General features: G+C 42.7%; 2 protein-coding genes across 4 annotated transcripts in view; one reads left to right on the top strand and one right to left on the bottom strand.

Moving 5' to 3' along the window:
* Window positions 1-1293, bottom strand: part of PDHX (pyruvate dehydrogenase complex component X) — a 76749-nt gene extending 75456 nt beyond the window's left edge. The window contains exon 1 of one of the 3 annotated variants that reach the window (XM_020782818.3): window positions 1275-1293. Coding sequence is in view for 2 of the 3 variants with exons in the window: in XM_078383438.1 (XP_078239564.1) it covers window positions 283-547 (265 nt within the window). In the remaining variant the exon portion in view is untranslated. Of the gene's footprint in view, window positions 1-282; window positions 621-1274 lie in introns of those variants that run through there. The other 2 variants (XM_078383438.1, XM_020782816.3) reach the window with 2 other exon arrangements.
* A 474-nt stretch (window positions 1294-1767) lies between these two features.
* APIP (APAF1 interacting protein) overlaps window positions 1768-14461 on the top strand; it is a 30014-nt gene continuing 17320 nt past the window's right edge. Inside the window, exons 1-2 of the mRNA XM_020782819.3 lie at window positions 1768-1932; window positions 11588-11688. Coding sequence (XP_020638478.3) covers window positions 1873-1932; window positions 11588-11688 — 161 coding nt within the window. The 5' untranslated portion in view covers window positions 1768-1872. The remainder of the gene's footprint in view (window positions 1933-11587; window positions 11689-14461) is intronic.

Genomic DNA, 14461 nt, shown 5'->3' with positions numbered 1-14461 from the left:
CCCACCATCGCTTATGCTAAATAAAATGTGGCAGCCTTCAAGGGGACAAAAGTCTTCTTATATTTTACTGCAACAGACTACAGATTAACACCGCTGCCTCTCCCTCAATATTCAGCCTTGTGTCCCTGCCACTAAAGTCCGATCCTATTTGCATCTGCGCTCCCTCCGTCCCTCAGAAACCCAGGACCACCTTCTGTTTCTCCTTGAATGTCATGTCTGCCTCCCAAAACCAAGTCTCCATGATTCAAAGGACCCTTCCCTTATAACGAACTGGGCGCTTACCCAACAGCTCCAGGGTCCTGTGGAGAAATTTCCAGCCCCCCACATGCGGGGCAGAGCCCAGAGCCCCTCGCGCGACATGCCTGCCTAGCAACTGGGCTGTTCCTCTGCAGCACTTGGGCAGCCACAAGGAGGCTGCCATCTTGCTCTCTCCTGGCCCCGCCCACGCGACCAGGGCTGTCCTGCTCAGTGCCTGACTGGAAATAGTCGCTCCGACGCGGCGTCTTCGTTGCCGCCCGAAAAACGAAAAAAGCAGGCCGTTGCCCATGCGGTGTCGCGGCACCTCCTGAGCTGAAAGAAACTTTTAGGAAACCCCTGATACCGAAACGCTGTAAATTAAAGCGGCCTGGTTGCTTCCCCCCACGTTCTAAAGGAAATTCTTTAAAAGAAAAAAACAACTAGTGGTCTGTCTGGTTCCTTTAGTTGTCAGCGTGAGAGGCAGACAATCGAACCGGTGTAGTTCGCCCGCCTCGTTTCCACCTTAGAGAAAGCTGTACGAGTTGGTTTTCCGCCTGTCGGTCACCTAACGGTTTTATTTCTCGCACGGAGGGTCGCTGCTTACAAGATGATGCGATACTACTATGAAGCAAAACACACGTACATGTCGTTTTCTTTTAGATTTATGCTTTACATACTTCTGAAAAATATAGCAGTCAAAATCCAAAGAAACAAAAGACGAAAACAGGTGGCGCCTTGAAGATTAACTACTGTATTTTAATGTTTAAATACAATATTGTATTAAAATACAATAGTCTTCAATGTGGCACGTTTTCGCCTTTTTAGGTGAGCATTTTAAAAGGCGATTTTCTAACAGGTTACTGTACTTTTTGCTACCTGAGACCTCTAATTCTGCTTTTTTTTAAAAAAAAAAAGTGGCACTAAACATTATTATTAACATTTCTACCCAGACTTTCCAGTGTTAGGTGGTTTAGGTTCAAGGTGGTTTACAATCCAGCTTTGCAACATTTCACGAAAATAACTGGGGACACACTTACGGATCTATTTTACAGCATTACAGCCATTTTTCAGGCCAAAGTGTATTGCCTCAGTCCCACCTCACATCTTCAGCGCTGCAAATTGTATCTATTTACTGAAAAGCGGGAAAATATGTGTACAGTATTTTTCCAGATGTTCCTAGACGGCAGCTCCCGTTTCCTCACCACGGGCAGGGTTTGCCAGTGCAAAGTTTCAACATCTGGAGGGAAAGATGTCACCACTGTAGCTCTAAAACGCTCAGAAAGGAGATCTTTTAATGTGCAAAAAGAGAAATGCACAACCGGGAGCCAAAGATACACAAAGCTGGAGTCTGTTTGCTGTCCTGTGCTTCCTTCCTTACGAGCAAATCCCATGGATTTAAACATGATTCAGTAAAAAATTAAGGAAATTAAGCGTCACACTTTTGAAAACAAAGGCTGCAGAGTTGCTGCGGTTGGTTTTTGGGGGGGCATTTTCCCCTCGCCTCCCTTGTCGGCTTTCTGCAGAGCGAGGCTTCGCCTTCCGCCGGGAGCCGGGAAAGGCCCGGGGTCTTTCTCCGCTTCACATCGAAAATCCCCGCCGAGGACGAGGCTCAAAGCCTTCGGCCTCGTCAACGCCATGGCTGAGCAACGTGCGGGTGATCGGAGCCCCTGTAGAAATGGCCTGGGAAAAACTGAGGTAAACAGGAGGCTTGAGGGACTCCGTTTGTTTTTTCTCGCCGCCCAGACAAGCGGGGGGGGGGGGGGAGCGCTGTTACCTTCAACTTCTCTCAACATTTTATGTTAGCGCCTTCGTTGTCTTTGTTATTGTTGTGAAACCGACTTACAGCGACCCTGACAGGGTTTTCAAGGTAAGTACTGTACAGTGTTTAAGAAGTGGATTTACCACTTCCCCAGGGAGTTTTCGTGGCGGAGCGGGGGGGGGGGGGTTCGAACCCTGGACTCCAGCATCCTAGTCCGTCACTCTATCCCCTACACACCGCACTGCATTGTGATGGGTGGGAAAAAAGAAAAGAAAAGAAAAATTTAAGTATTGACTTTTTAGAAAATGGTCTCCACCAGTCATGAAGACATGATTCCTCTACAGCTGAGAATTTGGGTAACCCAAGAGTTTAGTTACTAAAGCTTTATTCTCTGGACTGAAACCTGTTTCCTGAATACAGGAGGACTCCCGTAGCCACAGTATCAGTATCCAATTTCACTTATCCTGGGCCTGAAAATATTAAAAATACTAAGAAAAATGCATAAAAACACTTATTTTTACATGTATTACCAGAACTAGCCACTAACCTAGACACTGCTTTGAATACTTGATAGTGAAGAATACATAGCATGATCCCTGGCGTCATCTCGTGGCCAGTTCTGGTAATGCATGTGAAAATATTTTTTTTCCTTTTACCATGCTAAATGTGCAGTGTTGGATGTTATCTACAGTTTTCAGTATTTGCGGAGGAATACCAAACCCCAGTGAATATTGGGGACCTGCTGTAAATCTTAAGACTGCAAAGCTGGAGGAGACACTACGGATCATCAAGTCCAGACGTTGTCAAGGAGGCACAGTGGGAAATTAAACTCCCAACCTCTGGGTCTGCAACCAGACACCTAAACTACAGAGCTATCCAGCAGGGATTTTACTCCAGAAAAAGTGAAGTCATCTAAGCATTCAATCAGGCTGGCATTTGTCCCACTGTTTGGTCTGCAGTAGAGATAGGCAGGTTGGCTCCTTTTTCCAGAGATCACACAATGTAATCACCTTAAGCAACCCTATTTAGCCTGCACCCACCTGTCCAAATGAGCTCTTTAGACAAACTCTTAAGTTGTGATAAATTGCCATTGGTGATATTTTTGGTTGCATGCCAGGAAAGCAGCAAGCATGTGACTGGCACCTTGTTAATTGGCTGCAATACTCTGCTACAATTCACAGAGTCTCACTTCTGGAATAAAATCTCAAGAGGATTCTGTCCATTATCCTATTAAAATATTGACGTAAGTCATATTGCAAACAGAAAAGGAGGTTTCACCTAAATTGCTTACTTCCGTACAGTTTATTTTGTCGATTTACCAATCCAAGATTAGCAGATATCTATTTACTGCCTGAGGTTGAGCGTGTATTTGGAAAATGATGTTTAACTGCCCTGTCTCTTCTTGTAAAGAACAGAAGTGAAGTGCCTCTTATTACCCTTTTTCCACACTTGCTTTGTGAGAGGAGAAACAAACATTTTCTATCCTGTTGACTGCAAATGTTTTGTGGGCGAAACCAAATACAAACAAAATCAAGCGTGCTATTTGTTTGATCAGCTAAAGAAAGAGCCATAACTTCAAGATAGTTAAAGGTAAAGGTTCACCTTGACAATTTGTCCAGTCGTATCTGACTCTAGGGGGCGGTGTTCATCCCTGTTTCCAAGCCGTAGAGCCAGCGTTTGTCCAAAGACAGTTTCCGTGGTCACATGGCCAGCGCGACTAGACATGGAACACTGTTACCTTCCCACCGTGGTGGTACCTATTTATCTACTCGCATTTTCATGCTTTCGAACTGCTAGGTTGGCAGGAGCTTGGACAAGCAACGGGCGCTCACTCCGTCGCGTGGATGCGGTTTTATGACTGTTGGTCTTCCAACCTTGCAGTTCAGAGGCTTCTGTGGTTTAACCCGCAGCACCACCACGTCCCACGGCAAGATACATTTTATGAAAGTTCATACGAATTTTGAAGCTGTTGTTCGTTCATCCACAGAAGTCCAAAAATATCAATGGTGTTTTTAGTATGAAAGGAAAAAAGGCAAGCAGATAAAGAGAAATTATCTTATAGCAGCAATCTGTCTTCATTTCCCTGTGTCTTCAGCACAGGCTGGGTGAGAACAGAGGAAAAGAAATGCTCACCTAAGAAATCTCCAGGTTCCCCATGCCCACTTTTCAAGGTGGCACCTCCTATATGGGTCTTGATTTTGGGGAGGTAGACAGGAAAGTATTCAAGAGAAGGCAGAAAGTTCATCTCCTTCCTGCCCACCCTCTTAGGCTACCAAATCAGAGAGAATGTGGCTGCTTCCTTTTACTCAAAGGATGTATCTGGGTGCATAACAGGGAGGATTGGGTTCACTGGATGGAATCAGTACAGTGGTGCCTTGCAAGATGAACGCCTTGCCGGACGAAAAACCCACAACACAAAAGCGTTTTGTGATCATGTTGGTGACTCGCAAGATGGCTTCTTCTATGGTTGTGCTTTGCAAGACAAATTTTTCTGCAAGACTGATGCCTCACAAGATGAAAATAATTCGTCTTGCGAGGTTTCCATAGAAATACATTGCAATGCATTTCTATGGAAAACCGCTTTTCACAAGACAAAACTTTCGCAAGACGGCGCTACTTGCAGAACGAATTACTTTCATCTTGCGAGGCACCACTGTATTTCTGTGCTGTGGAGAAGGCAAAAGGCTAATGTGGCTGTTCCTTTTATGGCTGCTCCACTCAGAAAGAGGAGGAGGAGGACTGAGTGAGCAAAATGGCTGCTTGCTTGTCTCCAAATGCAACCACCCTGCTACAGTAGTAGTGGCCAGAGGGAGGGAGAAGATTTGGTTGCTGCCCTTCTCCTGTTTGTACATTTGCCTGGGTAGTCAGCACACATGCTATGCAGGGAGCGAGAGGGGGACCGGACAGAGGAAGCAGTGGATGAGTAGCCATTTTCTGCTTCCATAGAATCACTTGACTTGTCCTTCTCATGGCAGGAAAAACAGGGCCATTGAGGTAGTTTTTCCGTCTATGCAGTTGCTTACTTTTTGTCTCTCTCTGGAGCCCTCTACTTGCTTGTGCATGTGTTCTCTTTGGCCAATTAAGTGGGAGGAATAGGATTTGCTATCCAGTGGCAAAGAGTGAGCAAACGATACCTCTCCCTCAGTGGAAAAATAGAAGGAATAGGAATGGTCCAAGACATTTTGCTGCCTGAGCTTCCCCCCTTTATTCCATCTATAGAAGCCAACTGGACTGGTTGTTGTATTTTACTTTAGCACTGGTGATACCCTTCACTACATCTGAGGGCAGCAGGCTAGTTTTATTGGTTTAAGAAAATGTTGTGTTGCACATAGAAATGGGCACAAACCACCAGTGTGGCAGTTTGTGCCTGTTCGTTTAGCAGCCAAACGGGTATTTGGTGCTTCAGAGCCCTGCCTCTGGTGGGTGCCCACTCACAGGCAGTGCCTGGAGGTGGCAGGGCAACCTGCTGCCTCCTAGTGGGTGCCCATCAGAGGAGGTGGGCCTTTGAAGCACTGAACGCCTGTTTGGCCACTAAACGAACCACCATGAACCGCCAAAGTGGTGGTTCATGTCCATCTCTAGTAGCACACATTCCAGGAGAGGGGGATCAGGAGGAAACAAAATAGATGAGTCGCTAAATTTCTCTTTAAATATTAGAAGTTGTTATTTTTTTTCCCCTCCACATACTTAAGCCTTGTTGCTTTAACAATAATTCAGTGATTTCTCTGAATCCTTTTGCAAATGTTCTGTACTGTGCTGATATATAGCAAAATCCCTGCATTGAGCAGGGTGTTAGATTCCTGCATTGAGCAGGGGGTTGGACTTGATGGCCTTGTATGCCCCTTCAAACTTCATTTTTCTATGACTCTATGATAAATTGAAACTCTTCTTGAAATTGAATTTCTGGTTTGTTGACCCTTGTTTTCTGTTTATGCATGCATATATATATATATAATTATGTAAATATATATAATTTTTCTTTGCAACAAATAGCATATATAAACAGTTGGACTGAAGCTTGATAATAAAAGCATTTCAAAGGGAATAAGATTTTTATAGTTAACCCCAGATTAATAATGATTCACAGCATTACCTGGTGTAAACTTGCATACCTGCAGTGTCTTCAGCAGAAGTATTCCAATTTACATTAACTGCAAAGCTGTTCTGGGGTGCTTAGCTGGCTTCTGCTAAGATGTCTGCTAAGATGTGGTAAATGAAGAATGACAAATAGTGATTGTTAATGGTAATTTCGACAAAACCCATTTGAAAGCTATCTTTTAACTGTTAGTGGTGACAGATTTTCACTGTCAAGCTAAACGAGTTTCAGAAATCTAATTTATTTTTCCTCTTCTTCAAATGTAAATATTTAGGCATATTTGACTTCAACCTTCTTTGAGAAAATTCAGTAGTTCAGTTCTAATGAAATATTTAACAGGAAGCAACAACTGCATCATAAGAAGCTGTGTTAAAAACAAGCTTTCTAAAACTTTATATAGGAGTGCATATTTGTGATATTTGTGTCTATCCAGCTAGGCAGATTTTTTTTTTCTTAGGGTTTTTGGGTTTTTTAAAGTAAACCAACTGTATTGCAGCCTAGCTACAACTTTGATTCTTCCACGTTTCCCTCCGTTTTGGCAGCTGTCAGGAGAAATTATGAAAACATTGGAAATAATAGTGCAAAAGAAATCTTCTCTTTTCATAGAATTGGGAAAACCCTAAAATCTCAGAATGTTTCTAAGAAAAACATCTTGTGGAAAATTTTTGACTCAGCACTCATTATCAGTCTTCAGCATTCACCACTTTCCATGTGACCTCCCAAATGTTATATTTTGGAAGGGTCATTGCAGATGTATTTGTTTATATTGCAAAAAGCAGCACAGCAGGTTTGAGAAAGGGCAGTGTTGCATCCAGATCAAGGAAGAAGGTACTGTAATGGCAAAATAGATGCTATAGATAGCCTGTGACTAGAAGATGAAAATCCTTAACTAATGATAACATCTGTGTATCATAGCCCAAGTTTTTGTCGCTGTGGGAGGATGGAAATTAACTTGCTCTTTTCTTTTTCTGTTCTTTTCCTTTTCCTTTGGCCTTCAAGACTTAAACCACAGAATTCTTCTGAAGTCTGATTTCACAAAGTCAAGAATGTCTCAGTCACCTCTTTCCAGCATTAACATGCATTCAGCTCTAATAGTGCAATACAATCTATATGATCTGACACAACACCTTTTTCTGCTTTATGGCTATGGCTTAATTTTCTATCCCAAAACTTTAATTTCCCCTTGAAAAAGCTTTTCATGTTCAGAGCCCTCTGGAATTTATGTTGCTGATATTTTTGAGCTTCCCATAACAATGCTAGGTGCCTGGGGTGTCAAATTTGTTTCTTTCTGTTATAGTTACGCTATAAATGAAATAGGCAATTGTAACCTCTACATCACTTTTCAGCTTCCTTGGCTATCAAGCCCTGTGGGAAGAGTTCTCTCATGGTGTGTTTGTGTAAGCTTCGATTTTAATATAAGAACCATGGAAGCAAGTGGCCATCACAGAGATGATTGTACAATAAAAATCTAGAAGATAGGTACATACTGTATGTCTGTAGCCACCTCATAAGGAAGATTAGTACATAGGTTCTAGTATTTAAGAAAGTTACGCTATAAATGAAATAGGCAATTGTATAAAGCAGTGGTCCCCAACCTTTTTGGAACCGCAGCCTGGTTGGGGGTGTGGGCTCTGTGCGTAGGGGGGCGGGGGCACCCCCACACTCATTGGCAGGTGTGTTGCGCTTGCGGCATGAGCACAAGCGCAACAGCCCCCCCCCATGAGCACGATACGCCCAACCTGTGGGGGGGGCGGAGATCCATCTCTGCGGTCCAGTCCTGGGAAGCCCACGGACCAGCACCGGTCCACAGACCGGAAGTTGGGAACTCCTGGTATAAAGAATGAGAATTCTGAAGTTTACCCATAAAATTTCTTTACATTTTCTCATCATCTGAAATTCTTTTTGAAAAGAGTTTTTTCCCTATGAAACTGGGGAAAAAATTAACGTTCTCATGAAAGATTTTTTTCGCACAGCGCAAGTGGAAGCTGTGCTACCCTGACCCATTCAGGATGAAACTGTTCCAGAGGCAGGGTGACATATAATTGATCTTTCTTGAAATTCAAACATAAGTTTGAAATTTATTTTCACATGTAAGTTAAATTGATAGGGAAAGGTTAATGAGGGCAGTAAAATCATATTATTCCATACAGTTGGTTTTAAGTAGGGTGGCCACAGATGGAGGCATCCTTCACTCTCAAGAGACTATGGTAACGTGCTCTGAAAAGAGGTCTTGGAACAGTGTCTAGTGTGGCTGAGAAGGCCAATTCAAGAGTGACAGTCCCTTCCACACTGAAGACAAATACAATTTGTCCCTTGTCCAGCTCCCTGATTTTGCTAGTTTCGGGACTGCCTCTTTGCCTGCTGGACAAGTGTCTTTTCAAATTGTGAGAGGCCATGCTGCACCGCCTGCCTTCAGGCTGAACACTCAGATGTCAAGGTTTTCCATCTGTTGAGGTCCATTCCTAAGGCCTTCAGATCCTGCTTGCAGATATCCTTGTATTGCAGCTGTGGTCTCCCTCTGGGGCACTTTCCCTGCACTAATTCTCCATATAGGAGATGTTTTGGAATCCGACCGTCAGCCATTCTCACAACATGCCCAAGCCAACTTAGACATCATTGTTTCAGTAATGTATACATGCTAAAAATTCCAGCTCATTCTAGGACTACACTATTTGGAACTTTGTCCTACCAGGTGATAACAAAAATGCGTTTTAGACAACGCATATGGAGTGTGTTCAGCTTCCTCTCCTGCCGCGCACAGAGGGTCTAAGACGCACTGCAGTACAGGAGTGTACTCAGGACACAGGCTTTATACACCTGGATCTTGGTACATGCCCTCAACTTCTTATTAAGCCATACTCTCTTTGTAAGTCTAAAGAACATGGTGGCTGCTTTGCCAACGCATTTATCCAGCTTGAAATCTAGAGATAGAGTGTCAGAGATTGTTGAGCCAAGGTACATGAGATCATGAACAACCTCCAATTCTTGTGTAGAGGTGGTAATAGAGGGAGGTGAGTCCACACCCTGGCCCATGACTTGTGTTTTCTTCAGGCTGATTGTTAGTCCAAAGTCTTGGCAGGCCTTGCTAAAATCATTCATAAGCTGTTGGAGGTCTTCGGCAGAGTGGGCAACAATGGCTGCATCATCAGTGAAGAGGAAGTCCCGCATGCATTTCAGTTGGACTTTGGTCCTCGCTCTCAATCTAGACTCTAGAGAGATTAAAGAGCTTTCCGTCTAATCTAGTCTGGGGAAAAGACACCTTCTGTTTCAGATGTCAAAGGGATCTGATGTTGAGCCATCAAAAACTACAGTGCCCTTCATTCCCTCATGAAAAGACCTGATGATGTTAAGGAGTCGAGGTGGACATCTAATCTTGGGAAGTATTTTAAAAAGGCCATCCTGGCTAACCAAATCAAAGGCCTTTGTGAGATCTATGAAGGCCACAAAGAGTGGCTGTTGTTGTTCCTGCATTTCTCCTGCTACTGTCCGAGGGAGAATACCATGTCAGTGGTGGATCTATTAGCTTGAAATCCACACTGTGATTCTAGATAGACTCTGCAAGCACCTGGAGTCTCTTCAGTACAATACAGACAAGCAGCTTCCCTACAACCCTGAGAAGAGAGATGCCACGGTAGTTATTGCAGTTGCCCCCATCACCTTTGTTCTTATACAATGTGATGATGTTTGCATCCTTCATGTCCTGTGGTACTCCACCTTCTCTCCAGCAAAGACAAAAGATTTCATACAGCTCAGTGATGATCATCGCTTCATAGCACTTTAGCACTTCAATAGGGATGTTATCCTCCCTAGGTTCCTTGCCGGAGGCGAGGGAAACCAAGGCTGCTTCTATTTCTGCTAAAGTTGGTTTGCTGTCCAACTCTTCCAAGATAGGCAGGCCCTCAATATTATTGAATGCCTCTTCAGTTTCTACGTTCCCTCTAGATTATATCTCAGAGTAGTGCTGGACCCTGTGTTCCATCTGCCTTACTTGGTCCTGGATGATCACGCCTGTAGCAGACTTCAAAGGAGCAGATTTCTTCCGTACTGGACCTAAAGCCTGCTTGATACCGTCATACATTCCCTTGAGGTTACCTGTGTCTGCTGCTGTCTGTATCTGAGAGCAAAGCTGAAGCCAATAATTGTTAGAACATCTCCTGGCAGTCTGTTGAACTTTACTATGAGCAACTCGAAGTACCTTCAAGTTGTACTCATTAAGACAGACTTTGAGTGCTGCTAGAGCTCTCCTCTTTTCCTCAATGGCTGGCATCAACTCCTTTGAATGGGCTTCAAACCAGTCTGCCGTCTCTTTGGTCTTTTTGCCAAATGTAGACAAAGCGGTGTTATAAACAGCATTCTTGAAATGTTCCCATCGTTCAGGTGCATTTGTATCAGCCAGGCCTGGAAGAGTTTCCTCAAGCGCTTGAGCAAATTCCTCCACTTTTCTCTGATTGAGAGTCTTGCTGATGTCAATATGTGGTCTTCCTTCCTTTTTCGTATGATACAATCTCTTAATTAACAGTTTTACTCTGCTACACACCAGGGAGTAATCAATATCGCAATCAGCACCCTGATCACTGTGTGTGATTGTAATACTAGAAAGGCTAGAGCGTCTAGTGAGGATCAAACCGAGCTGATGCCAATGCTTCGATCTTGGATGTCTCCAAGAGACTCTGTGTTGAAGCTTCATATTAAAGAATGTGTTGCTGACACAAAGACCATAATAACAGCAAAACTCCAGCAAATGTTGGCCATTTTCGTTCATCTTCCCAATGCCAAAACAGCCTACACAAGTGGGCCAAGAATTGTGATCAGCACTGACTCTAGCATTAAAATCTCCAAGAATGACCAGCTGCTCTTTCTTTGGGATTTTTTTGATAGTAGCTGCCAGATCATCATAGAATCTGTCCTTGACTTCTGCTGTAGATGACAGTGTTGGTGCATATGCATTAATGAGGGTGACCGGTCCTGCTGATGAGTGGAGCTGCAGAGGCAGAATTCTTTCATTCCCCACAGTAGCTGGAACAATGGATCTCAGCAGAATATTTCTAACTGCAAAGTCAACACCATATTCCCTGGTCTCATTCAGTGGTTTTCCCTACCAGAAAAATGAGAATTTTTTTTCTTTGACAGATCCCAAGTCTGGCACTCTCGCCTCCTGCAGGGCAACAATGTCCATCTGCAGCCTACTCAATTCCATGTCGATGACAGCTGTCTTGTGCGCGTCGTTTACTTCCTGCAGGTCGTCAGAATTTGTTTTATATAGCGCTAGCATTTAGGGAGAGATTCTGTATAACAAGCTGTTTATGGTTTTTCTAAGTAAACTGGTTTGAATTCAGTTGTTAGTCCCAACTAGAACACACCCACTAACTCAATGCAATTTACACAACTATCGACTTATCATTCAGCTATTTATTCAGTAGTCCAACTCTAGTTAATATTGCCATTTAAAATAATAATAAAAATAAATGTGCAGTTACTTTTTATTTTTCTTATAGGATAGTTTGCATCCAAGAAACCTGATCCCAGAACTTTGCCGACAGTTTTATCACTTGGGATGGGTTACAGGGACTGGTGGTGGAATCAGCATGAAATGTGGGTGAGTAATGGTATTTATTTATTTATTTATTTATTTATTTATTTATTTATTTATTTATTTATTTATTTATTTATTTATTATGCCGCCCACACTACCCAAAGGTCTCTGGGCGGCTTACAACATTTAAAATACAATAAAAATTCAGAACAATTAAAATGCAACTAAAATATATACTGTAAAAATTGCCATAAGACCCACAGCTAATATTATTTCAATTAAAAGCCTTCTGGAACAGGAAGGTTTTGACCTGGCGCCGAAATGTCAGCAGCGTCGGCGCCCGATGAATCTCAGTCGGGAGGGTATTCCATAGTCTGGAGGCAGCTGCCGAAAAGGCCCTTTCTCTACAAGCCCTCCCTCTTATCTCCTTAAGGGACAGCTCTTTCAAAAGGGCCCCCTGGCTAGATCTTAACTGCCGGGTAGGTTCATATGGAAGGAGGCAGTCCTTCAGGTATCCAGGGCCCAGGCCGTTTAGGGCTTTATATGTCACAACAAGCACTTTGAATTGGGCCCGGGCAGCAACTGGTAGCCAATGTAGCTTAAACAGAATTGGCTGGATATGTACCCTAGTGGCCGCACCACTCATCAGCCGCACAGCTCGATTCTGAACCAGTTGTAGTCGCCAGGCTGTCTTCAAAGGCAGCCCCACATAGAGCGTATTGCAGTAATCTATGTGGGATGTTACCAGTGCATGTGTAACTGTCATGAGACTCTGCTCATCCAGGTAGGGCCATATAATTTCCGCAGCTGAAGGAAGTCGCCTCTGGCCACCGAGTCCACCTGGGCTTCCAGTGTTAGACTGGAGTCCAGGAGCATCCCCAAGCTGCGGATCCTGTCCCTTAGGGGGAGTGTAACCCATTCAGGGCAGGGAAATGGCCCTCCAGTCTGTTCGGTGAAGCACCCACTAACAGCACTTCTGTCTTGTCTGGACTGAGTTTCAATTTATTAAACCTCATCCAGTCCATTATCAGGTCCAGACACTAGTTCAGCACAGAAAATGCCTCACTTTTGATTTTTGGACTGATCTCTATATATTTGTAGGTGAGCAATATGGACAAAAGGTAAATAATAAAATATGAACAGCATCTCAAGAATTGTCTGAATTCCAGATAAGGGCAGTGACATTCCCATCTCTTAAAATAAGCAACTTCTCAGACTTTCTGCACAATATCCATAATCTGTACTACCTGATCATAAATAACTGTATAGTGCAAATACTGTAAAGTGAATTTCTGAAAAACCTTGTCCATGGAATTCTGGTCTTTTTAAAACAGAATGGCTTTAATTAATTTTTTTTATTTGTTGCTATTTGGCTCCTCTTAGTGGTGGTAAAAGGAAAAACAAGGAATTGCTTCATTTACTTATTTGATTTTTATAAAACCCAGCTGGCATTTAATTATTCACTTAAAATAAGCTTGTCTATAAGAAAAAGTGTTAAGATTTAAAGTGTTTATCTTGAGATGGGGGATCAACTTATAGCCAGGGAGTTGTATGTGGATTCAAATATTTATAGATTGGGTGATCAGAAACTGAATTTTTAAAGGTTTTCTATACCTTTGTTCAATAATCAATCCAAATGGAGATTCATAAAAAGAAATCATAAAAGAAATCATAAAAAGACTGGGACTCAGGAGGACAGTATAAAGGAATTAGAAAAGATAATCAAGTGTTAGGATATGTCACTGGAGACCAAGACTATCTGGCGCTATTGTATTCCCCCTCACTATATATGGATATGAAAGTTGGACCATTAAGAAAACTGTCAGGGAAAAAAATGATTCATTTGAAACATGATGCTGGAGGAGATCTTTACAGGTATTCTGCATTGCCAGAAAGAGGAACAAGTGAGTCCTCAATCAAATCAAGCGTGAACAAGCCCCATTTTTGCTATACAGTGGTGCCTCAACTTACAAACTTAATTGGTTCTGGAACTCTGGTCGTAACTCGAAATGGTTATAAGTTGAAGCACCATTTCCTATAGGAATGCATTCAAATACAATTACAGTGGTGCCTCGCTTAACATTTGCTTCGTTTAACGTTTTTTTCGCTTAACGTTTATTTTTTCAGAGGCAGATTGTGCTTCGTATAACGTTTTTCCCTATGGGCGATTTTCGCATAGCGTTTTTGGGACCATGCTTCGCTTAACGTTTTTGGTTTTAGGTCCCCTGCTTCGCTTAACTTTTTTTTGTTTTCAATTTAAAAAGTGTCTTAGAAGGGTCCAAAACGGTTCTAAATGCTTGGATTCGTTAGAGGACCCCTTAAGTCATGTGCAAACCAGATTTGGCTTTGATCTGACATTTCGTTAATTTTTTGTGAATTTTTGTTTTTTGGCCCATAGGAACCAATGGACCTGTCAAAATCTGACAGCTCCATGCTTTCCTATGGGGGAGAAAACAATTTACAAAAAATTAATGAAAGTTCAGATCAAAGCCAAATCAGGTTTGCACACAACTTAGGGGGTCCTCTAACGAACCCAAGAATTTAGAACAGTTGCTGAGTCTTCATTAATTTTTTGTGAATTTTTTCTTCCCCCATAGGAAATAATGGAGCTGTCAGATTTTGACAGCTGTCAAAAGTTGGGGGGAAAAAATTCACCATTAATTAACGAAAAGTCAGATCAAAGCCAAATTAACTTTTGCATCCGTTTTAGAGGGTGCAGAAGCTAATCCAAGCATTTAAAACCATTTTTGACCCTTTTATGACACACTTAATTTTGCAAAAATTGACTTCGCAAAGCCATTGAAACCTATTGAGTCAGCTACAATACATTCCAATG

This window comes from Pogona vitticeps, chromosome 1 (genome assembly GCF_051106095.1).
Source record: "Pogona vitticeps strain Pit_001003342236 chromosome 1, PviZW2.1, whole genome shotgun sequence".
NCBI classification, from domain to species: domain Eukaryota; kingdom Metazoa; phylum Chordata; class Lepidosauria; order Squamata; family Agamidae; genus Pogona; species Pogona vitticeps.
The sequence above is the reverse complement of the archived record's forward strand: the minus strand, read 5'-3'. Positions and strand labels throughout refer to the sequence as shown.